Source organism: Thunnus thynnus, chromosome 2 (genome assembly GCF_963924715.1).
Source record: "Thunnus thynnus chromosome 2, fThuThy2.1, whole genome shotgun sequence".
Classification (NCBI taxonomy): Eukaryota; Metazoa; Chordata; class Actinopteri; order Scombriformes; family Scombridae; genus Thunnus; species Thunnus thynnus.
In genome coordinates this window covers 18,970,152-18,996,964 of record NC_089518.1, presented here as the reverse complement: position 1 = coordinate 18,996,964, position 26,813 = coordinate 18,970,152, and the positions used below count along the sequence as shown (strand labels likewise).

At 41.6% G+C, this 26,813-nt stretch overlaps 1 protein-coding gene across 12 annotated transcripts in view; it reads right to left on the bottom strand.

The window, feature by feature from the left end:
• Positions 1–26,813, bottom strand: part of mef2cb (myocyte enhancer factor 2cb) — a 75,955-nt gene that overhangs the window by 14,185 nt on the left and 34,957 nt on the right. For 5 of the 12 annotated variants that reach the window (XM_067607910.1, XM_067607937.1, XM_067607928.1 and 2 more), the window contains 3 exons: positions 16,256–16,459; positions 1,636–1,779; positions 1,307–1,444 (listed from right to left, as the gene is read on the bottom strand). In XM_067607910.1, the coding sequence (XP_067464011.1) occupies positions 1,307–1,444; positions 1,636–1,779; positions 16,256–16,459 (486 nt within the window). The remainder of the gene's footprint in view (positions 1–1,306; positions 1,445–1,635; positions 1,780–16,255; positions 16,460–26,813) is intronic. The other 7 variants (XM_067607996.1, XM_067607955.1, XM_067607987.1 and 4 more) reach the window with 2 other exon arrangements.

The window sequence follows — 26,813 nt, the reverse complement described above, 5'->3', positions numbered from 1 at the left end:
TGTCTATAGTTCAGTTTCATTTTTTGCAGATTTTCAGTAATTTCTTCTATCTTGGATTTCTTATTGAAGTTTTTATACCCCATGACCTCTCTGTTGCAGTATTCTTTAAGAGTGGGGGGAGCTATAGATGTGTGTATCTGTGTGTGCACACATTTGCGTGTACACACACCCCGTTGCTGGGTGTAAGGGCCCCGCCTGTAAGCTGTCCTTTAACCAGTGCCATCCTTCCTGTTTTCACTCATCTTCCTCCTCCGCCTCTCCCCACAGTCCCCTGAACAGTCCCCTGCAATCCAGAGGCCCAGTGCTTGGCAGCCACCCTGACCACACACTGAACTGCCACTTGTTGTGTGCAAAGTCCCCCTCCCCACCACCATCTCCCCTGCTGCTCCCCCCCCCATCCCCGCCTAGCTCCAATCCCAAACCCACCCCACCCCAGCTCACCAACCCCTGCCTTATTTCAAACCACATCTCCCCCTGCTCCACGCGGCTTTGTTAGACACTACTGTTCTTCTCTGAATTATCTACCGTGGAATTATCTCTTTCTCTGTATGGCTAGTTTGCTAACCATTTCAATATGGTGGTTTTTGAATGGAGGGTAGGCTCGGTTTACATAGAAAGCAGCTTTTATTTTGTGGTTTCTGGCAGCTGGCTATAGATTAGATTCTTCTGGAAAATTAAAGCTATATAATATAAATCCAGCAGCTGACATGTCTTTACATATCTAAGTCCATCAACAGAGATGTTGCTATAAAAGATATGACTTTGCCTTCAGTAGCCTAATTGTTTCAGCAAGGAGGAGAGATAGTTGAGTTTTGTGAGGTATGTATGCTTAAGCGTTTGTGAATGTCTGCTGCTGTTTCATTGCCACAGTGTCGGCCCTTGTTGTTGCGGGTGACTGAGTGCTGTGTTTTGGAGCAGGAAAAGGAAAAGCACATGCAGACCACACCTCCCCTGAGAGCTGGACAAGGCATTCTGGGTAACAGGTTCAAGGTGGGAACCCAGTAAGGTTAAAATTTGTCATGAGACAAAGTCTGCAATTACTATAGCAAAAATTCCTGCTAGTTGTGGTTGCAGTTATGTCAAATTAGAGGACCGTTCCTCAACTGTAATCAAGCAAAATCAAAGAACTGTAATTTTTTTCACTGTAAGTACACAATGTAATCTTTAGTCTTACTTTCACTCTCACTTTGTGTATTTAGTCTAGTGGCAAACAATGGTGGTTAGCTGGGTTAGCTCAACAGTTACTGGCCAGTCAGCATTTTGTTAGCCTGCTGAGGATGCTGCGTAGTGTCAACCCAGTACTTACAGGTATTTTATGACTTTTAATCATGTGATCAAACTCCTCGTTAATCTGTTTGTATTTCTCCTCAGTGCGTGGGGTGAGGATGAGAGCAGACTCGAGCTCCGGGCTCTCGCCGCCTTTGTTCTCCTTCTTGCTCAATGCCTGCCAGGTCCCACAACCACAGAGATGGACGGAGGAAGACACAGATGAAGGGGCGGAGAGATGGATGGTAGCAAACAGATGACGAAAATGAGGAGACGAGGACGAAGCGACAGAAAGCATAGGGGAAAAAAGGGGGAGAGAGAGGAAAGATAGGTGAGAGGAAGGTTCGGGGTTTGACAAGAGGTACTTACACACAGTCTCTGTCTGCTGATCATCAGATCAATGTCCTCGTTTATTTTCCTGTACTTGTCCTCAGACTCGGGGCTGTGGCCGACCGAGTCATCTGCGTCGGGGTCTGGGCTGTCACAGCCATTTAGGCCCTTCTTTCTCAATGTCTGCAAACAGAGCAGTTGCACAACACAGTTGAAGGACTTTGGGGTGGGGAACAGTGACCCAGGTGAACAGTTTGGGGGGGGGGCAAATGGTGATGAACTGTGAGGAGATGCCTTTTAGAATTGACCCTGACAAAAGACAAGTCCAATTAGAAAGACTTTGGAAAACCATTTAGAGCTTTCGTTAACAAAGAGCATTAACTTATTTCAAATGAACAGATTTCTAAAGTAATTTTCACTCTATGAGAAAATTGAGTCTGTTTCTGAGAAATTGTTCTAAAAAAGATCTTTAACCATTACAATGAATCATTTTGGCAGGCTCCATTCTAACATCCATCAACACGGGGTGATGTGAGAATACACTGGCTGCTTTGTGAACAAGTAAACATGCAACTAAACACTCAAGATGGCACAGAGGATTTAATAGCATCCAATAACAACACATAACAAATGATCAAACTCTTGACCAAATGACAAATAATGGGACCTTAAAACCCTCATAATTACACAGGAAAAGTGAAAGTCATAAAAATAAAAAACATTTTAACAATAATGACCAGTGGGTAAAGAGATTAAATTAAGATACGGGAGAGGTTCTTGAGTTCATGCCTGAGATATTATGTACTATTAAATGTGGCAGTTTCTGTTTTGGCCACCTGATGGCCACCTGCCCCCATTAGAGTGGCCAGAAAATAGCAGACGGGCAGAAAAGCTCACTCTCAACTCTCTCACCACCCCCTTAGAGTGGCAGAGAGACAGACAAAGAGAGCGTGAGAGAGAGAGAAAGAGAGAGAGAGCCGCTTCTGTCCTTTTTTAGATATTGTTGACAACCATAACAACAGGGATAAGTTTCATAGCACATTACTGTGTGTGATAGCATAAGGGTATGTTTGCTTGAGCAAGTAGGCATGTACCGATAGGTGCTGTGTTCATTTGCCTCGTAAAGTGAGAGACAAAGACAGAGTGGGAGAGAAGAAAAGTACAGTAGCTGACAGTTAGAGATCTCATCAAAGGCAACCCCCCCCCACCCCCCCTCTCCTCCCCTCCACTCTCTTCCACCCCCCCTTCCCTCTCTCCTTCTGGCTTTAATAAAGGGAGATTAGTCTACAGGAGGAATATCACGGGCCTGCTCCTGTCTGTGCAGTCGTCGCTTCACACTGCGCTCTCCTACTTTCATCTGAAGCTCCATATCAGACAGACGTAATTAAATTTACTTTAGCACACCCTGTATTTGATGCTGATCAAGTGTGTGTCTCTCTCATTCTGTATATGTTGTAGTGTGTGTATGTGTCTGCTGGTGTGAGCGTGTGTCTGTGTGTGGGAGGGGAAAGAGGGGAATGAGTCTGTGTTCGTGTGTGCATGTGTGGGTGTGTGAGAGTGGGTGTTAGCGTCAAGAAAAAAGAAAGAGAGAGACTGAGCAGGAGAGAGGAGGAGGATAGATGCTAAGATAAGTTAATCTCAGTGAACTTCTTCCTCTCATTTGTTTGTCTCCATCAGTACTCGCTCACGGAAGAGATACAAGTGCTAGCCGCTCTATCACAACCAGCAGCAGAAGTGACAGGGAGCGATCTGCCTGCTTAGAAAACAAATAACAATCCAGTCATCTCTCATGTCAGCACAACAAAGGCCTGTTTTGAGTGTGGTTTTAGTGAACTTAGAGGGCTTCTTTTGTGTGTGTGATAACTGTTTGATTCCTGAGGCGTCTCGTGGCGAGGCAGCTACTGTAAGCGTGTCAACATTTGCTGGCTCTCCTCTTCTCTCTCTGAATCCTCACTTGGCCCCTAGAGTGGAAATCTGGAATTCTGAATTTGAAAGCGTCTCTCACATCTTTGACAGTCTTCAGGAAATCACACCAAACAAATCAACCAAGGCGATGCAGGAGATCTGACTTCTAACAGCCCTACAGTGAATCAGGCACTCTTGCTCTATCTGAGGTGGATGAGTCAAAAGAACAAAGGGGTTACAGAGGTTTAGCATGCTGTCTTTTTTGGCAAAGGCGTGAGATGTAAAACTTTTGCTATTTCTTTTGTGTAGTTTCATTCTGGTCTTGGCGATGCATCATATCGAACTGACAAGAGCTGAACCACTGGCCTTTTCCTGTTCACATGAGAATCCTTGCGAGAAAAAGCAACTTTTCTTTCTACTTACACAGATTTTCACCACCCACCGCCACCAGCACAGAGTGCATGAGAGATTCACTTCCATTCTAGGAAGAATAGCAGTGGGGCATTGCTGGGAGCGCGGAATGGGGGCTGGGGTAAAGGTGACTCCCATATGGGGTAACTGAGCTGGTGGTCTGGCAGGGGGTTGGGCAATGGTTGCATTGGGTGTTGATGGGTTGCAAGGAGCCAGGGTGTGAGTGTTATATGACTTTGAAGCATGTGGCCCAGGCTTAGCTTTCCAGCAGGGCTCAGCACATCGAGGGTGCGGTACAAGGACACTATGCCACTCATCCCAGTTATGCCCACCTGTTTAAAGACATCACACCTGTTGCCAAAGGCTGACACACATCCCAAGAACCAATCACATCCTCTGGAGTGTTCATACAACCATAGAAGGCCCTCTCGCTCTTGTGCTCTCCACCTCACCACCCCACTGCCCTCTCGTCATCCTGTATATTTTGCCCTTCTCTAATAGCACATTGCTTTATCTGTACTCTGAATTTGTTTTGTGTCTCATGGCTGTGCTCCATAGAGTCATCGTCAAAGAAAAAAGACTAAGAACCAAGCACAGTTTTCTATACAAAACCTTCTATATCTTAACTGTTACAGCTCAACACAACAGAAAATACAACCTAATGTGGACACACTATGAAGTAAGAAACGTATAATCAGTGAAAAACACTGATGGAGAAAAGGGATTATAGAACGAAAATGCTACAAACCTACAGCCCACTACATGTGGACAGAGAGAGAGAGCACATGAGAGTGAAAGAAGGAGAAAAAGTATGACGGAGAGGAAAGACTGCAAAAAAGCTGTGTATGCTTGCTTGGCTCTGTGTCTTTCTCTGTGGCCCATTTGGAGGCTTGCTCCTAATTAAACTCCTTCTTCATGATGCTCCCTCATGACTCGACTTGTCACAGGGCCTGTGTGAAGCAGGCACGGCATAGACACGGCGTCCTACATACTTAGACACCCGTCTCATCAGTACCCTTCAGCTCTTCATACACAGCTAGGCTGGCCTAGACTGGGCTGGGTTAAAATGGACTACAGGACCATGAGCAAGGCTTAGTTAGGTGACCTGAGCTAGATTGAAACCAGGTGCTAAGTGACACAGGGATGAGCTACAAGGGAACTGATTCGCATTGTCTATTGCTTGGTGTTATATCTGTCAAATATCTGTATCTGTCTTTGAGTTCTCTGAGCTTTTAATTGCTAGATGAAATGCAGCTTTTACTCATTTCATAGTTTGGGGTGTGGGTGATAACTTCATGGAGCTGTTGAGAAAAACTGTGCAGGGTATTTGGGTGTGAATTCTGGGTGGCCCCAGGGGGTCTGCTAGGGACAGCTGACGCCTGCCCAGAGCTCCTGCCATACCAGGATCCGTCTGCTCGGCATTCTGCCACCCTGCTCACCCTCTCTATCCCTCTATCCGTCTTTCTGCCCCCATCTTTCTGTCTCAGTCTGCTGCTCAGTCTGTCTCTGTCTCCCAGCCTTTGTCCTCTTCCCCTCATTTTCTGCAATAGTACCACATCTCAACAGAAGCTGAATCAAAACATTGTTGGCTTGATGGGTACGTCCTTATTTCTGATAGTCTCGGGCTAGTTGATGGGTTGTGTTTGGATAGAGCTTCAATGCTGATCATTCCCCTCTACAGTTATCTTGGCAGTGGCTGAAGGGTACGACACATTCAATATTGTGTTTATGGCTATTGGCGACAGCCAGGCCAGTAAATGTTTCTCAATGTCTTCAACCCAATGGCTGACAGCATCAGTGCAACAACCCTCTACAAAAACAGCCAGTTTATAATGGGCCTTTTATATCTTTGCCAACAGTGTATGGTCTTCAGAATACACACTATTGTAAGTAAAACCAAGAGTTATAAAAGAAGATAGTGTAGTACCAAGGCACAAAGAATTTTCCCCAATAAATGCAGCAGTTTATGGTTTTGCTATATATTTCAGTATTGTGTGGAAAACAAGTCACTGACAGACAAGCACAATATAAAGGAATTAATAACTCTGCCAATTATGGTCAATCATATTTGCTGTGCTGTTGAAATATAATAAAATGGCACTGGAATAAACAGCTTTTGTCTAGCAAGGTCTCTGCCTCTGTTTGTCAAAGTGTAAAAAATGGTAGATAACAGATTGATTAACACTGATCAGAGAATAATCTCATACACCATGATAGTATGCCAGTAGTGCACACCTGCTATCACAATGTGTGGGGACGTGTGTAGTTTATGTGTGACCACAGGGTACACCTACCACCTACAGTATGTACTTGTATGTACAGTTAATATAAAAGGGTTCCCAAATAATCTTTTAGCAAATGTCACCTAAAGCTAGGGGCTACAATAATTAAATTGTAGTTCACACAGTATACAAAAGTCTGAATGGCATACTAAAGGCTTAACCTAAAAAAAATATATATATATTTTCTTACATTGGCCTTTACACTAATTTACAAACCTAAGATTTAGATCATCATCAAGGTGACAAAAGGAGGAAAAGTTTGGAAAACCACAAGACAGCAGGGAGCTCCCTTGCTTTTACCAATTGACAAACTCAATTTCGTCAGAGCAAATTGGTAAGGAGCAATGTGGCTCAGTGTCAATAGGGGTGAGGCAGTGGGGAGAACCATTGTCCCTTTCCATCACAAATAACAAGATGGAGGTGGCCATGAAGTGGACCCGCTGTGGATTAAGACCCCCCAGCACCGCTGCACAATAAGCACACTCGGGGTGGCCTTGCTGGCGGCAGGGATGGGCTAACAGTATGTTTGGGATGTGCTCTCATTCTTCTTATTTCTATTTCTTTTTCTGTCTGCCTTGCTCTCATTTTTGTCTCACCCCTCACTCTCGCTGTCTCTCTTTCTCACTCTTTCTTTCTCTCTGCTTTTCAGAGTGGAGGGAACATCAGAGGGATCAGGCTGGCTTAGCTTATTGGAAGCAGATGGCAGACCAAAGGCAAGAAGGCCACAGTTTCATGAAGCGTGGTTTTAACATGCCAGGACCATGTCGAGGGGCATGCCCATGGATGATGGCTACATGGTGTGTGTGTGTGAGTGAGCATTTGAGGGGAGATGGTTGATTTTTGTAGGTTAGTGATCTGAGGAATGGGACCCCCAAATCACAGTCTGCCCCAGCCTGTTTTTTTCAGTCATCATCTGTGCATCCCTATGCACTAGTTGAGGCGACGTTTGAAAAACTATCGCGTCAATGACTTTTCAGTGATTTGGTGGCTTTGAAGCCCCTTACTCCTGGTGCCCTGCTACACTATAATCAGGAATCAAAGGCTGGCGCCTGGAATCCATCATCCCTGGGCAAAGTGGTTGTGTGTTGCTCAATAACTCTGCCTAAATGTGTAATTACTAGCTGTCTAGTGATAACTAGATTGACTAAACATAAAAAGGGAACGAGTGAGACCAAAAATAGACAAAATGTGTTAGAGTAAGTGAGAGAGACAGAAAGTGAGACAAAGAGAAAGGCTACTGTGCACAACAAGGTTCCTCCACATATCTCCAAATTGTGGCATTGTGATGGTGCATGTGCTAAAATCATCATTAAGAAGAGCCCACTGCAGACGAGAGCCCACTCACAGACAGTCTTAGCTAGCCAGTACACAGCATAATACCAGATGGTGCAGTGCTTCCCATATGGAAGAGACACACACTAAGCACATGTCAGAATCCAACACTGTTTGCTGCAGCAGCATCCCAGCCCTGGGAACAAAGTGGTCATTCAGACTAGTCACTACACTGTATAATTACCCAGATAGACATTATGAGACACAATGCCAGCTCAGTGAAACTGGATAAAGAGGGCACTTATGTCTGCACCCTCAATCTACCATCTTTCATCCTGTCTACACACCAGTTGCATAATACATCTCTATTCAATTGATAGAGAGAGAATGTGTCTATATGTATTTCTGATTCAACATAAAAATCAATTCGCCAAGGCTAAATCATGTATAGAAAACACTCTCATAGTTACTTTACTTAGATACACTGTAATGCCATCTGAGCATTTTATGCAATGTCACAGTCATGACACTATTTGACTGCACTGTGATATTATCATTTACATACTTTAAGTTATCATTAAATAATAACATTGTAGCCACAGCAAAATGATCCCAGTTCTCTGAGGATGGCAATGGGTGAAACTTCAAGTCCCGCTTCAGCCACCCTCTATTCCTTCTTTGTCCCCCCCCCCCCACTAATCATCACTTATCGTCTTTTGTCTCTCTGTCTCTTATCGCGTGGTGCCACAGCAGGAAAAGGGAGCCTGAGGGAGGCCTTGAGTAACAATGACCAGCCGGTTGACCTCTAAAGTGTGACCTTGAGTTTCCAAACCCTGCCCAAAGCAGCAATCATGGCAGGGGAGGGGCTGAGGCCAGGGGGGACGCTCCAGGCAGGGCAGGGAATGCCATCTATAAAAATAGATCTTCATTATTCTGAATTTTCCACAAATAGTTTCAAAGAACAAGGCATCATTTCATCTTAATGGCTGGCGTGAATTGTTTTGGGCTGTGTAGTGGAAAAGCCTTGCCTTTTGGCAGCATGGCCTCAGAAGTGGCCTGCCTCTTTCACCGCTCCACACCACAGGGACCACATATTGGCACATTTCAAACAGTCTATTTTTAAAACCTCCTTTTGTTGTTGTGTGAGTACCTCAGACTTCCGCTTCAGTATATTGACCTTAAAAAACACCTCTGACAGAGTTCCAAATGCTACTTAGTTTCTTGTTTGAGGTTCTGCTTTTCTGGGCAGCGGGTGTCTGATGTGGAATAAAATGCTGAGCCTGTAGATTACATACATTATCTGTCATTTTGTTTTTAGCCTCTCTTATAAAGTGAAAGAGGCATATAGTCTATAAAATAGGAACTCAGTAAACTTGCTCTCTTTATGTCTGAAGCTGGCGCCGCAGACAGATGTGTCCTAGTGCGCCAGCCTAAAGTTTAGAACAGACGATGTTCAGCTGTGTGTGGAGGCTGACTTGGTCATATGAGGGTGACACCTTTCAGGGTTTGTCACTAGTACCATACGCTGACCTGCCAGTAAAAATTCCCTTAAATGTACTGACATAGAGGATCTAACCTATAGATGTAAGATAACACAACTTTCTTTCCTGATATGTTTTCTCTGTTTTTAAAAAAAGTTTCCAAAACAGGGAGTGGGGGGGGGGGGGTGAATTTAATAATAGGCATCTTTATCCAAGGGACCAAATGTTTAGAAGCACCGCAGGGTCTCAGACCGATGGTCTCATGCATGTGGTTGCTGAGGGCAACTCTTCATGGTTGATCCTCAGAAAGAGAGAGAGAGAGAGGGAGACGGAGACTGAATGAATACCCTGACACTTCGCTTACTCACTCCTCTGTTTCAAAAACAACCCCCACCCTCTCTGTTCCAAACACAGGGAGGGGAGAGAGAGAGAGAGAGAGAGAGAGAGAGAGAGCAAGAGAGAGAGAGAGAGAGAGAAAGAGAGAGATGCCTATTCTTCTACCCTCTCCCAGCAAGGACCGCCAGCTAGGCAACTATTTTTAGCTTCACCACACACTATTTTTAGACCACTACCAGTTTTTGAGGCATTTATTAGAAAAAGAGTACATCAAATAAAAGAGAGAGGCGGTGGTGGTTGTTTGGGGGGAGGTTGTGCTTTATTTTGACCATCCAACAAACTAGTTTTTATGTGGTGAATTCAGAATACGTTGCCAATCACATGGAAGTGTTAGGGAAACCTAGTGACTAAAAGTGAACACATTTAGAAGAAACCATATTGCTTATATCTTTGCTCTCTACTTTTTGCCTTAATACTCTAACAACGTTATATCTGAAGCTCCTAGTCCAAACCGATGAGGACGTAGCGGGTGTAGGCAGGAAGTGAGGAGGACAAAGGCATGCCTCTGTTGGTGGGATTCATGACACTTTGAACACCGAAAAGTGTTTTACAAGTATGCAATATGTGTTATCTTAGCTTGTTTGTTTTTACCACCATTTATTTGTGAACTCTGTAAAATAACTCCAGAGCCAACTTTGCCATTGTTGTTAACACAGTGAACATAAAGTATGAACGGAAGGTAGAGGTGTGTGAAAAATTATTGACAGTGGCACTATTTCTCTCGCCTGCCCTTCTACGTGTAATTATTATACACTCAACACCATATACTAACTAGCAAGACACTTTTTTTTTTTTGAAGATGTGCTCTACACGGGCTGTCATCAGTCTTTATTTTAACAAACTGCTATACTGTTAGCTTGCCAATGTCATAAGGTTAATTTACTTAGTCAGTCAAAGCAGCTTCAGACCTTAATCCTCAGCTCACAAGGAAAAGCAAGCCATGTTGTCGATCTCTCCGCCGCTAGTAAACACTGAAGCACTGTGATCACCGTGGCAACCCCACCCCTTACTTCCACCCCATGTCACACCACATGTACCCTATCCTAAAACCTCAAAAAACCTCCACACAAAATTACTGTGGACAACTGTAGGACAGGAGATATGATATGACTCCCTTATTTCTCTTGGATGCTGACACATGTTAAAGTTGTAGAGGATAAATTAGTGACGGCATTCAAGCCAGAATAATTATAAAGTCTTTGAGAGCCATGAGAAGAAGTCATTCAGTGAGCTGATCAACACAGAAAACTCCTTAAGGCTAATGTTCTCCATGCTGTTTAGAAACCAAATAAGCACATAGAATAGCACACATGCTGGAAAATATTTTCACAAGAGCGAGGCAGAACATGAGCACACTGGCACTTCAGAGAGGGAGATCACATGTCCTGTTGACTCGCAAGAGTATTATGAGAAAGCAGAGAAAAAGGCATAAAAGTTAATAAAGAAAGAATTTTTTGAGGTAAATTAGTCTCCGTAGTATTTAGAATGTGTGGAAAATCGTATTTTATTGCCAAATGAAACATTGTGCATGGCATGCAGTAAACTTATGTGGATATGCTACTGTATATACATTACTCTTCCTCTTTTTGCCGTTTCTTAGACATACCTGCCTGTGTCACGTTCTCTTTGTGTTTCTTTATTTTCATCTCTTCTCTTCCTCCCCCCCAACCCCTCCCTCCAGTGGACTGTCACTGGGCTGAAATCACACCTGTGCCTCTCACACATCTCAGCACACGGGTGAAACATACGCCGGGTGAAACATGGTGAGGGAGCTTTGCTGAATCTCATTAGCCAAGCGGGTAGTCATTAACAGAATGACCTTTGGAAATAATTACCAGCCTTCCTCCCTCCATCCCTCTTTCCCTCCCTCCTTCTCTTCTCACACTCATCCATCCCTCTGTACCTCCCCTTCCCCCTCTCATTGAGTAGTTCCTTCTAGGTGAGGACAGAGGGAGAGAAAAGAGAAAAGAAGGGAGGGAAATGAATTGAGGATAGATGGGGAGGCAGGCTTCTGCTGCTGCTGTTTAAGATTACAGGGTGAGCTGAACTTTCAGATTAGGTTAATCTGCTGGAAATGGGATTGTTCAATAGCCTTTCCTCTGGCAGGTAGGCAAGCAGGCAGGTCAGCTCAGTACCAAGAGCCATGTGCCATACCATGTGATACTTGAACCAATGGCATAAGAGTGTGCTGTGCTGGCTGAGGTCATCACAATGCCGTAAACTCTGCAGGGTTCAAGCCAATTGTCACCATGTACGTATGCAAGCATACACCCATGCGGTGAAGTCATCACTTACATGCTCAATAGATTATACTGTATAAGCACATACTGTACACACCTATAGCATCCTTTGCCTCCTTCTACTCATGTATATCCGGGTATTAAGGAGATATAGCACCCTATCACAGCTCACTAACTAACCCTTTACTGGTTTCACAAACCTGTGTTCTTTGTTTCAACAGAGAGGAAAACAAACACATTGTGGAACAGGGATTTGGCACAGCCCAAGTGTGTTGTTGGATTTGGGGCCGTTCAATCACACAGCGAGAGCCAGCCAACACCGCTTAGGTTTGAGCTTGATCTCCAATCATCGGGAGGAGAAAGAAAGGACTCTTTCATATGCTTTTGAAATGAACAACCCTCATACTGGCATAATAAGTCACCAATAAGAGCTCAAAGTGATTGTTCTTCAGGACAAATAAAAAGTGAGGAAAAAGGAGAGATGGATCTATTTTCTTGTCATTTCCCAACATGGCTTCCCATTCCTCCTCTAATGTCGTTCACATGTCCAGGAAACCAGCCTGGCAGACAGCGAGTATAGGAAATCTATCTGCGTGTTTGACTGTTTTATCTGGAGCCAGACTCAGAGTGTACTGTAGACCTGCCAGGACGACACACTTGGACCCCGCTCGGACATTCAGGGACAGAGGATCTGCCTCTGTGTTTGCTCTCAACAAGCTACCAGAGACTACATGAGCTTAGATGTCTCTTTGAACAATTAGCATTTAATTGATTGTGTAAAACTTGTTTGTGTAACAGCTGATAATGCTGTACAGTACATGTTTTATTACAATCTCTTGTGATAAAAGGGGAGTCTCTGCATGTGTAGATACTACTGTATCCGACATGACTACACGTGTGGCTTGGGATTAAATGGAAGCATTCAAAACATAAAAACAAAACAAAAAAAAACAAAACATGGCCTTAATTTTAATCTGTGATTTGAATTGCCACTTTATTCACGTGATTATTATGGGTTTCTGATCATGCGCTGTGAACGTGATAATAATAAATAAATAACGTGTAGCCATTTTGATTAGTAATGCCTTTTTTGTTTTACCACTTGTGCTTAGAGGAAGGTTAGCTTTGGTGTCTTGGTCTTTTGCTTTCACAGATATTTGTGGAAGTGTCATTCCCAGCTGAGGCAGTTTTCAAGTGAGTCATCAAGACCTTCTTTACCACTCCTCTCCTCTCTCTGACTATCTATCTTTCTCTCCCTTTCTATCCCCCTATTTCTGTCTCACACACACACATACATCTGTTGACCCATAGTTTCAACATAAAGCAAAAAATATTCTGTACGTTCAATGAAAAACTGGATAAAAAAAGAGAAAGACAGAAATAGAGAAAAAGAGAGGGAGAGGGAGAGAGAGAGAGAGAAAAGCCCTCCAGCCTCTTGTAAACATGCTGTAGCTAGAGAGGCTGTGCAACGCTCTCAGTGCCACTCTCTCAACAACGCTAATTATCAACCAAAGACATGCTAATTACATAGAGCTTTATTGCTAATGTAGCAGGCCTCTATGCCAGCCGCCCACACTCTGAGCTCCGCTCCCCTACCTCTACCTCTCCTCCCACTACACCTTCAGGCACAGCAGCAACAGAGGGAGAGAGACGCATGCATTTCTGTATACTTCTAAAGACAAGAGTGTTCTACAAATTTGAAATTAGATATCACATATCAGATGTCATATTTAAGGTCTTATTGTTCCTCTGTGGGGGAACCCAGATTTCGTTGACACCCCTAAATCCAGCCCTTCATTTTGTTGTTGACCTCCCCCTTATCATCCTGCCATCTCAACAGGAAGTCCACTTCGCTCCTGCCCCCCACCCTCCACCCCCCAGCTCAACAACCCACCCACGTTCCTGCACCTGTGACGTAGCCTAGCAGCGGCACACAAGGCTCGGCAGGAGAGATCCGAGCCCCGTTCCCCTCGCTCTCCCTCCCTCTCCACACACCCTCCTCCAACCCATGCTTAACGTGCTAGTGTCAGCCCTGTGGCCAATCCCGTTAGCACGCTGCAGCTAAGGCTGAAGGCCTCTTCAGATCGATTTCTCCCGCTGTGAGTCGCTCAGAGAGCACAGAGCCTGAGTCCTCCAGGGATCACAGTGTAGGTAATGCTCCACAGCTCTCTCCCCCACTAGGCTCTTTAGCGTCTTCCCCTGACACGGCTGTTTACACGTTAGCCATCCTCTGCTCTCTAATGGAGACACAGTTAAAGAGAGAGCTTCAAAGCAGGGAGCTCTCGTCACAGGCACTTGCTGAAACATGTGACAGCTCTTCATCGGGTTCAGCTGGGGCAGGCTAATACACTCACTATACAGTGGCTGAAGGGCTCGGTGCATAAAGGATACCAGTACTTATAGCACACTGGGGGATATGAGTGGATGCTAAATGGGTTAATGTAAATGATATAATGCATAGAGGATTATTTTTTATCCCTTCTGATATACTTGGATACGATTATTGCCACAAACTGTGGCAATTCATATGGATTTCTAATCAGACTTAAACTAAGCTCTGGGGACACAGAATAGAAATAGCTTTGCTGTTTATTTAATGTTTTACAGTTGCAAAACATATTGTAGCTCTGAGAAAACTGATTTCATGTTTTGAAAAAGATTCTAAGCTTACAAAGTTTCAACCTCAGTCACATTAACAATTTAAAAAAGGCTCAATAATATGAATAATAAGAAGGGAATAAGAGCATATACTGCATTGCAAACAAAAGCTATTATGCTGATTTATTTGTGCTTCTAAATACTGTCCATGATAATGCAGCCAGTCCACTCTCTTTGCTTTCATCATTAAGGTTAGCCATATGTTGAGTGCTGTATCACTTGATGTATGAGCTACATTAACACACTACATATCTGACTGCGCCAAATGGGAATGGCAACGGAACAAAAGCAATGATAACAACAGCAAAGTGCCGTTAAGTTTGTAATATATGTATTTATGCTGTTTTTTTGAACCACTAAACATAATAGTAAACGTAATATGAAGGAAGAGGTAATTATACAAAGGGAATAATGTTAGGCCAAATCTCTTCCAAAGCAGAAGACATTTGATATAAATGTGCAAATTCAAATGGTTTGTAGTCAGGGGCAGAGTGCCATCTGGAATAGCAGGAGTGTTCCCGGTGGGCCTGTCCACCCGTGGGCGGGCAACAAGCCCAGCAACACCATTATGAAAAGATAAAAACATGTCCCATGCTGTTTGATCCGGTGTTAGACTGGCCAGCCAGATCCATAGGTGCGTGTGTGGCAGGAGTATACATTCATTACATCTCATTGGTCCCCACTTTTCTTTGGTACATTCTGTCTTTTTAAATGCTGAGCTGACAATGACAGACTGATGGTCTTGTGCATAATTTGTGACCGAGCAGAACTACCACATTAACATTATGTTGCCATCAGGTGCCTGTTTAATTACCTACTGAGCATGCATGAACAATAAAAACAAGGGAGAACATATGGACACATTTGAGATATTCTATGACCTCTAAGTCGCCGAATAATATACATACAGTACAGTATAATGAAGATATAATAAATATATAATTAAAGCTTTATTTAAATATTCTAAAATCTAGGCTATGTCTCTAATAATTTCCTACTTGTGTTTAAAATGTGAGACAGTGGGTGGAGTTTGTCTATTGTGAGTCATGAAACAGACTATTTTAATGATGAATTACAGAAAACATGTATGAAATGTGCAGAGCTTCAATCATTTTCTCTTCAATGTAATGTTGCAGGTGTTGAAATGTCTAGTTTTTTATATTCAAATCAGTATAAATATCATATTGTTTCAAAGAATTCTTGTAACAAGCAGATAAAGAATACAGAAATACTACACATGACATTTTCATATAGTTGAAAACTATTATTTATTCAACATTACTTTGTGGGACAGGTGCAGTTTGATCAGCAAGCGTGGCGTGAGGGTTAATGTGTGTGTGCACAAGAGAAAGGGATAAACTCTGCATGAATGCATGCATGTCTGTGTGTGTGGCCCACCAGGTTTGTCAGATCTCCAGTGTGAATGTTACATAACAGGTTCACATTGAGAGCTTAAGGATCCTGGAGGGTGCCAGCGTCATTTCCTGCTTTATCTACCTGCCTACTGGTTGGCCTGACAGTGCTGTTTACGATCACCTAGAGCCACACTAGCGACATGTGTCCAAAGCGAGTCAGATCAACATCCTACTCTAAGAGCCACATCAATGGTGACAAGACACCAGGGGCAGGTGATTACACACCACACGGTGTCTGAAAGGTCCACATCAATGAGAGGCTACCTCTTTTATGTTGCAAAGTACACACAACACGAGGCAATTTAAATAAACAGGGGAAATTAATGAAATACTGTAAGTCTTAAAAAAAGTTTTTTAAAAGTCAATGATACTTGAACTGAACCCTTGGGGAAGACCGGCAAACTATGGGAGCAATTATTTCTTGCACTATGTTAGGTGTTAAGACCAAAAGAGAGAAGTAAGGGTTGCTGAATGAGTCACAAATGCTGTAACCATCTGTCTGCTTGTGCGTTTCTGTGTGTTTGCATGAGTGTGCGTGTGTGTTCCCGTGCATCTGTGTGCGCATGCATGTGTGCCGTCTGTGTTTTCTTGTAACTTACCTCCACAATATCGGAGTTGGTCCTGCTCTCATGGGGCTCGTTGTACTCAGTGTATTTAAGCAGGACCTTGTCCATGTCTGTACTGGCATACTGGAACAGCTTGTTGGTGCTATTGAAGATAATCAGGGCAATCTCACAGTCACACAGCACACTCAGCTCATACGCCTTCTTCATCAAGCCAAACTTTCGCTTTGTAAATGTCACCTAGGAGAAAGAATGAGATGAAAAAATGTTAAGGATCATGATTACTTGAGGTAATAACAACAGATTGGAGATTTATTTTCACACATACGGTTTCACTGAATGTATTTTTTGTGGCACCCCCTCTAATCAAATCAAGCTCTTTTTCTGACTTGTAGTAATCTTTTAATTATAACAAAAAAATCCCCCACCCCTAGACCTGCATGCTGCAATGAGGGAATAAGTAGGAATCTGACATGATGCGTTTTTCTCTTTAAAGTGAGTTGTTCTCTGAGAAACAGCATTAAAAGAAAGTGAAGTCTGCTGATGGAACAACACCCCCTGACTGTAACAGTCCATCCACTATACCAGGAAAAAAAAGAAAAAAAAAAGAAGCTGGGCTTACATTTAGGGAACTGAAAATACTCTGTCTCAGACAGATAACGGTTAAGAAGATCAGTTATTGCTTGTACATCAAAGCACACGAGGTTCATCATGGAACATATGTCAAGTTAAAATGGTCCGAATATGCTTGCTCTCCCTCCCTCCTTTACATAAAACAAATACACATACCTATAACTATTTTAATCCCAGAAATAGCTGAGGCATACTATTTTTTCACAGTGACATTAACAAACATTCTTCTGTTGCCATGTTGCCCAATTAACCGCCTCTCATAGTGTATAACAAGCCATTGATATAAATAACTAATAGGTTCCCTGACTGTGCTTGAAAGTGTTTGTGAGTGCTCAAATACTGACGATGTGCTCAACTTAAACTTAAACCACAAAAATCTTCTTCTCTAATGGGGACTTTTTTTTTCTCTCCATGTTTGTGGGTGTGTGCATGTGCATGTGTTTGTGTGTGAGAAAGGCCAAACACCAGTACCTCTGATAAGAGAGGCATACAATTGCCCACATTGTCAAAATAGAACAGCCTCTATTCCTCTATTGTTTGGATCAAAACTAGAGCAGTGAAAGTGAGTTAATTCCAGTGAGCTGCACCTGGTTTCTTTTTCAAGCCATGTGTACGAGCTCTTTGGCAGTATGGGAAAATGAGAAAATGTGGCACTGCGAGTTTCCCTCTTCCCGAGCAACACTGCTTTTTTTTAAATTGAAATTTATTTTATTTTCTTCTGTGACTGTGTATATTATTTACATCGGAGATCTGTATTGACAAAGCTTTTTACAGAGAGGAAACACTGCCAGAACTGTGCCCAGCTGGAATGATCTCAGTTTGTTGATTAACTGCATGTTTGTCTATTCTCCTCTGACACTTAAGTGGGCCAAAAAACACAATGAAAATCTCCCAACACTCAGTTAAAGTGTTCTGCTCTGAATACGATACTAAAGACTATAACTGTAGGCTACAAAGACCCTCACAAAATAAGCCTGTAAAGAAAAGACCTCTGTGTGTGGTAGATCGGGGTAATACATGAATAGATTTGTGGCATAAATCTATCATGCATTGCCCTTCACATTTTCTCTTTACAACTTCAAGACCTGAAAGAGGAGATAGGCTTGAATGGATATTGATAGATAGTTTTGGATTTCCTGAAATCATATCTCCCAGGATGCACCAGGGAAACTGAATATCAAACTATCTCTCGCATCCACCCTGTCTATCTCTCCGTCTCCCTCTCTTCTAAGAGTGGGTAAAACCTGGCATGAACTGCTGTATCACGAACCAGCTTCCCTCCTTAAAGTTTTCCAGTGATGTCACCAAACCATGCCAAGCTATCTGTCAGACAACAGAGGCTGAAACCAGAGACGTGGACGGCCTTCTAACGCCTGACAAACCAGTGTGTGCCATGTCAGGTTCTGTACCTCGGCACAAACACTCATCTGATTCACTGACGACATAAGGAGAAAAAAGCTCCCCTGGGCTCTAAATACCATGCTGACATTTACACAGTCATACTGAAATGTGGGAAAAAAAACAAGCCTCATTCTTAACGCTGGAAGATCAAAAGGCATCTTGTGACAATAAGAGTAATTGTCATATCCAACCCACTTGGAGCTGCACTATCCAAAACTGAAACGTAAGCATGCTAAAGGGGTCTGCCAGCCTTACAACTGCAGGGCTACAATACAAATCGTACATGAGCAAGTAAATAGGATGACAGGCTGTAGGACATAAGGTCAAAGCAGACTATTCAGGAACATGACTTGTAGAGTGTTGTCTTCCCCTGGTGTTTTGATGCAAGGGGCACCAGGGGCAGACACAGGACACAGCTAGCTGCCGGCCCAGCTCCGTTATCACCCACTCACTCACTCTGTTGGAACCATTAATGTTTCAAAAGGTGGCACGTGGCACACACAGTGGGCTGGGTGTGAGTCCCAGAGGTCCAGAGTGTTGCCAGATCTCGCGAGAGAAACAAGCAAACAGGTCTATGGAAACGAACCCAAACGAAGTGATTTTACATCTTTCTCTAAAAAAGTTGAGCAAAACCAAGTGGCCAACAAAAAAAATGAGGAATGAATAAGTGAATGAATCAAAATGAAAGCTAAGAAGTTCAATATAACGAACTGGCTGAGTAATTATATCAGTGAAGGCAAAACAAATATATCTTGTTGGCCTTTTAAACAACCTTAAACAAGTACACAGACAGGGCCTTTGACTGGCCATCACAATTAATGTAGCTTTGGAAAAAAACTTGTCTCTTGTCCTTGTCCTCTTTCTCTTGTCATCAGCTCTGTTCCTCTGTAACACACAAATCACACGCACACACATACAGAACCTTAATAACTTTTAGCCTAGTTCTGTTCCTGTTTGTTTAATCAAAAAAAAAAAAACCCTTCCCTGCTTAGCGTCCTAGTCTGACACTAATAAAAAAGGTGCAGTAACAGCACTTACGTTTTTTTTTACATTTTCACTTTATTAGACAGGCATAGTGGAGAGAGACAGGAAGGGTGGGATATAGAGAGAGGGGATGACATTCAGCAAAGGGTCTGGGTCAGAGCTGAACCCAGGCTGCTGCAGCAAGGACTCTGCCTAACGTTACGTGGTATGCGCACTAACCGGTGAACCACCAGGGCACAGCTAAGGATTTAATGTTGGCTAGTACATGCGTGGTTCCGAGAGCAGCCAACTTAGCTGGAGCTCAGTCAAACTTTATTTAACATTAGATATATACGGAGCAAGCCTAAATAAGCATCTACATTTTAGAAACAAGGCCGAAAAAAATGTAACCTGCGTCTACAAATATTTGTAAGTGACTTTACAGAAAAAAAGCCCAAAGTTGCTTATAATAAGCAGACTTGGCAACTGTGGCTGCAAGTCTCAAAGGGGAGGTCCACATGCTGAACAGATTGCTCACATATTAGTGGACCAATTGAAAACATCAGGACAACCACACACACACATACACACACACACATAAAAAAAACAGCAGTGTAAAGTAACAAGCAACTTGGAAGCAGTGTTAATTCTGTTGACGAATAATTTTTGTCAACGTTTTCATCAACAACATTTTTTCACTGACAAAATCCAGACGATAACTAAATAAAAACTTATTTATGATGACAAAAACTATGACAAAATCTATTGACACTTTCTTCAGTGGATAAAAACGAGATGAAAATGAGCGTAGGTAGTTGGGAAGAGATATGGATAAATCTCACATTTGATATCAAGGAAAAAAAAAACCCTTTGTAAACTGCGTGGAGCAACAATCACCGGTAAAAACAATGAATTTGAAGTAACATTTGCAGATGAGTCATTCCAAAATTCATGCAAATGTAAGCAGACTGTTATTTTTCAAGCTAATGTTATTTTATCAGCTAACCCGAGCTGGTGTGTTTTTGCTCAACTTGTAACACAATACAAGCTAAAAGAAACCACCGCTGTCCTGTACCGATTAGAGAAGTAAGTTGCTAATCTTAGATCGTAAATTAAAAGATTGATTGACAAGCTAATGATAATAAGTGTAAAGTTTCACTTTACACTAAAATTGAAACAAATATGTAACAAACAGAAGAAAGCACGTCTGAAGAAATGTTTACACTAAGCTTTCAGTACCACACTGACGAATGAACTGTCAAATAAATATAATGATGAATTTAATGTTCATGTTAACTCGTTACTGTTACTTAACGTTAAACATATGACATGTAAATAGAAATGTAGTATAGAGACAACTTGGAGCTGTATGTGTGCGTGTGTATGAGTGAGAAAGGGGAATGGGTGAGAGAAAGAAAAGCTTTTTTTATTTCTTTTTTTTCCCCCTTATTCAACCTCACAGATACAGAAGACCTCTGATTACTAGGATGGGCAAATAAAGCTAATACATCCCGGCAGAATATTTCAACAGCTCTTCTAAGTGCTTCTAAGTACAAAAGTGACTCTAAAGAACAACATACCAAGGGGGACGGCATAGCAAAATGGATTGGGCACACAGAATTACCGGTCACAACATCAGAAGATGAGGATTTTGTTCTATTGATGGAGACATTAGAGTATATCTAATTATTCAGGGAGACTAAGCCTAGTACTCATTGGTGTTATTTCAACCCAGTCTCACATCAAAATGTGTAATAGCTACGTTGGTCCACAGCGTTAAACGTATTAATTTCATAATAACGGCTCTTAAATTATAGGAGGCCTACGTTTTGGGGTTTTTTTTTTGTCTATTCTTTTCCATTGACCTGCATCCACGTCACGTGACTTTTTGTCTTTTTTTTTGTCAGTTTCGGAAGTGAAATGCATTTTGATAACATTTCTAGAGAGTAATGTGCATTTTATTTTATAATCTTCATTCAGTGAATGTATATAATATTTAGTTTGTCAGTTATTATTATGACGATTTTTTTAGGCTTTCTATTATTGCTATGGTGGTTGCTATGGACACTGCTATTGTTGAAACCATGTAGTTGCATGTTGTTTGAATCATTCTCCTTGCTCTGTGTAGTTATCTGAGCCCTTATGTTATTTGTGTTATTTTACGTAACTTTTTGATGATGTTCTTTCAATAAAAAACGTAGATTTTAGAGCACTCCATGTTCTGAAAGAGCATTGTGTTGTGGGTGTTCGACTACTGTTTTGGGTTGTCTGCTGTTGGTGGGCTTCATTCCATTTCAAATTGCCACCTGTCGGCCGCAACCTGAATCCAAACGCCACTATCTGTGTTAAGAAAAGGTGTTTTGTAGCCTGTGATTGTAAAACGTGAAGTTGCTTATTTAAATTATATTTCCAGGAATATGTGTCTGAGGATAAATCATCATTAAAATTAATTCTCAAAATTAATTTTCACCAATTTATATATTTAAAATCTGAAACAAATGAAAAACAAATGTGTTTACCATTCCCTTAAACTCCTCAGTGTACTCTCAATTCAGTATTTACAACTTTTTCAATTCTAGGAAAAACATTAATATTTCTTACAAACTACAGTTCCCTAAAGCCCTGCCATGCAGCTTGATACAAATCAGCACCACAGTTGTAGTTCTTCTGGTTTCCAAGTAGGGTTGTAAAATAGGATTGTAAAAAGATAAATCTACTGAATATATCAAACATCTAGTACAGCTGAACTAGTAATTTTACTGAATGATTCATTATGAAAATAAAATGCACATTTCTCTCTAGAAATGTTATCAAAACGCATTTTAATGCTGAGACTATCTTTAAAAAATGCATTTTTCACTGAAAATTAAAAGGAATGTCCACCATTTTTTAAATTGAAAAGAATAGGCCAAAAAAAAGGTATCTCATCATTTTAGAGCCCTTATTGTGAAACTAATATGTTTTGCGCTGTGGACCAATGTAACTATTACACATTTTGATGTGAGAGTGCGTTGGTTATGTTGTTATTGTCTGAGATGGTCTTCTGAGAAAAAGCAAGGCCATATTCTTGTTTCTTTTACGTGAAGATTAGTATTATTTGGTTTTAAGATAAATAAAGACATTTTATGGCCCTCTCTAGAGCTAGTGTTTTGTTTGTCCATTCTGGACCACTGTAGAAACATGGTTGTGCAACATAGCGAGCTCTGTGTAAGAGGACCAGCTCCCAATGTAGACATACAGGGCTCATTCTAAGGTAAGGAAAACATAATGATTCTCATTTTCATGGGATTATACACTAATTAAAACATACTTATGAATATTATATTCCATTTCTGCCATGTCCATTCCGCTAGATGTCACTACATTCTACACACTGGTTCTTTAAAGAACAACAGTAAAATCCAATCAAAGTTGTCTTGAGTCTCACACTTTAAATGAGGAACTGTACATGTATTTATAATTCATACATAGATGAGACAACAGGAAGAAAAGCTTTAACTGACCAAACAATAACACCTACATTTAATATCACACAACACCCCCACATCTCAATATGACACACACAAAATCACATACATTAATAATGTTATGTACATACAGTATGGCCACAAATACACAGCCGGGCAGTGCATGCTTGCTTGAACAAGTACAAATACACACATTTGAAAAGACAGTTGGCTTGTACATAACTGCTATCTTGGTATACTGGTGGAAACATCATGTAGGATGTGCTAATTTGTATCTCAGCTATGCAATTTTTATGTTCAGTATTCAGTTTCACCGCTTGAGGTAAGTCTGTCGGGATTTCATGGCCTCACATGACGGTGTCATGTGACCCTTTTAGCCCATCAACATTCAAGCTGTTGATGTCACCACTGGTCTTTCCTGTGCAAGCTCAAAACAGCTCCACCGGCCTACACAGCAGCTGTAAACTCCTCTGGACCGGTATTCTAGGAGCCACTGCTCTGTTCTCTGAGCGTGTAAAAACAGATGCTATGAATGGCACATTACCGGCATATTTACAGACATATGCCAGTGACAGGCCCTGAAAAAAATGCTAATTATCAAAAACTGAGAAAGTTTCTCATTATTGAAAAGCTTATAATCTATGTTTATAAAATATTATGACATTTAACTTATTTTGTAAGCAACACAGTAAATGGTTGAACATTACAAGTTTTACTGTTCCATTATTTTTTTTAAAATCTTTTTGTATGTAAGGGAACTAAACATCACAGAGCTGACATCACAGTTATTTATATTTTATTTCTAATTTGAATTTGTCCAAGCACCTATAATTCTGATGTCTCTGGATTAAATTGAACAATATTGATTTCTTTCGTTGAATTCTGTCCTTGTTGTTAAACCAAAAAACTTGTTGTAAACCACGTATATATCAGTGGGGGAGTAATTTTGTTTCCTTGGTTAGTGGGTGCTGTTAGACACACCACCATGTTAATAACAGAGAGCATGACGTCACAGCACATTTGCAACTGTGTGTACTGGTAAAAGGGACCAGTATGAGTGTGAGTGTGAACCCAAGTGTCTTTTCACAGTAAGTTGGTAACTGAGGTGTGAAACCTATCACAAACAAAACACACACACGGAAATTTTGTAGACCATTTTTTGGAAATTGTTGAGGTCATCACGTAAGCTAAATCATGACATAAAGGGAACCTTAACTTTCAAACTAATTGTATGGTTCTAGGACAGTCTTCTGTGTGAAGTGCTTATAAGCTACAATTATCACCCTGATACAGAAATTCTTCTCATAAAGATCTCAATATTCACTCAAAAATTTCACTCAGAATTTTGGCCGGAACATCTCAAAGTCTCCTTGAATATTGGTGCTTGAAAACCACTTAACTATCAACACTATCAACACAAATTTCACAGCACTCAACCTTGTAACAGATAACTGGAAATGCTCAGGGGCAGAGACAGTTCAGGGGCATAAGAAACACAACAGAAATTTTGGAGCATCCATATCTACTCATAATATATACATAAATGCATATATGCTGTTTGTATATGTATATATGTGTTATATGCACTATTCCACTCACTCATAGGCGTAAGCACAGTGAACATACACTGTAGACTCATAGTGACAAGTCCTATTCGTTCACCCCTATCCTCCTCCACAACCCCATCCCAAGAGAGATTCAGATGCATTCGTAAACAAATGCGTTCAGACACTCGCCTATACACTGTAAATACCTGAACATGTTACCAATTACATCCTAGAGCCTCTTCCTCTCGTTCTTAATTTTTTTCCATTATCCAATTTTAATAATTTAATTCATCTTTCTTCTGTTTACTTTTTTATCTTGTGCATGCATGTTTGTGTGTTAATATGTAATTGTATGCACACAAGTAGTATATAAAGGATATAAAAACGAAAATAATCATTTTTGCTCAGCACGAATGACGCGTCACATTTCCTCTTGCAAAAAGAGGAGAAAAACGCCCGGGATAAACAGAGGGACAAGAAGAAAGGAGGGATAGTGGCTGATTCTCTGCCACATGGGTGAGAGGGGAGACAGAGAAAGGGGAGGAGGGAGGAGAGAGGGGGTGGACGCACAGGAAGCACATTTGTATGCATTTCCTCTCATAACAGGAAGAGGCCAGTGGCTTCCCCTTCACAATGGCTTCGCTTCTGCTTCCCACCTCCTGCCTGCTTCCCTGGGGGAGGAGGAGGTGGAGGAAGAGGAGGAGTGGAGAGACAGGCACCAAAAACTGCTGGTTAGAAAACCAAACATGGCCGTGTGGGGACACATACACACACACACACACACACACACGCAAGCGCACACACACACACACACACACATACATGTCATTCAGCTATGGAGCAGCACAATTTGTCTTGAGACAAACACTTATCCCATTGTCAGGGGCCAAGCAGGAAGACATGGGCTTACGCAAAAGGAATAAGAGGAGCCCAAGACCTGGGTCTGAACTCTGCCTCACAGCCAAAGAAGCTGTTAAGAGGGGCATTACAACAAAGAAGGCTTTGTCCCACCTCTAATATATGCTATGCTCTTCTCTCTCCTCAAAACCCCACTTATCATCCTTTTCAGTGCGCCTTCATTATACAGTAGGAGCAGGAGGCAGCAGACTCCAAATATTTCTTCATTCAGAATCTGAATCGAGAGTGTCCACTTGGAGTATTTAAAAGCTAACCTGTGAAACTGATTGAGTGGTGTCTTAATTATGCCAATTTTAGTTATAGGTGTCTTAAAATACATGCCAGTTTAGATTGTTCTACTTACCAGAGCTAGTAATTACAATTCAGTACAGCACTGTAATGGCTGGCTATGCTCCTTTTCTGTATGTTCCTGTTTATGCTAAAAACCACAACTGGAAAAGGATATGCCCACTGGCTGAAAAAAAACTGGATGTTACATTGCAAGGCCAAACTTAGTGGCCGGAATGACAAAAATAACTTGTTGTCATTCATTTGCGGTGGATAAACTTTTGTCGTGGCACTGAGGCTAACAATGTATAAGGTGCATCGTTTTCACTTTTCACCAGTTTTCATCAAAAACACCCAGACTTTTTTTCTTAAAAGGAACAGATTAGTTTAAATTGATTTTCACACAGATTGTATGTCCCCACACAACTAATTGTTTTAGTGATTTCTGCAGCAAGAAGACCCTATTATCCCCATTTTTCACTAAATGAAGTCTGCGTAGAACAAGCACAGCTCAGAAAAATGGAGAGAGGATGTATAAATGAGCTGCAGATTATGAGCCAGAGTTCCTCAAAGTGAGATTTAAGAGAATCAATAAGCGGTTAAACAACAGTCTACAGATTGCTTCCTCTAAATTTATATGATAACCTGATTTTCACACATACAGTATTTTGTATTTGTTTGTTTCAATGCATTTTCATTTTTCACTGTGTTTCTTTTTAATATTCAAAATATGCCCAGATATTTATTTTGAAAATTAAAATAATGAGCCATATTGTCGACAAAGGAAGTAAACGAGAGGAAGCTACACAAACCATTAAGAGGTTCTGGTGAGGGGGGAAAAATTAGAGAGTGAGGTGAGAAGAACATGTGAATGAGAAACGACACAAGAAATAAGTTGAAAAGGCAAAAAAGAATAAAAAAATTCGGTAGAGAGAAGGTGAGAGCTTAGTGAGCCCTTTTCAGGTGAGGTCTCGCAGTGCTGAACATATGACAGAGAGGAGTGCCACTTGCTGTGGTAAAAGAAAGAGATGGTAGAAGGTGGGAAACAGGGAATCAGAGGAGGGGTGCAGGGGTGAGGAGCTATCCTGTGGGCCTCATTATTTTCCTGCTGTTAATTTCACTCGCACATTTTCTCACCCAAGTCCTGTTGATTGGAGAGAGGAATGCTTTGTCGTAGAAACAAAAGGACTCCTTATTTCAGCTGCAGTGCTGCAGCTAACATTGTGAAGAATGAGAGGAGGCATATGCAGGAAGACATAAAAACATGTATTTTTTTTTTTTTTTATCTTCTTCCAGCCAAGTATGTGTTAGTGCGACTGTTGTTTGGGGGAGTTGGGAGATCCTGTTGTTTTACTTCCTGTCACTGATGACCTGATCCATGTTTAACCTTTGGCCCTG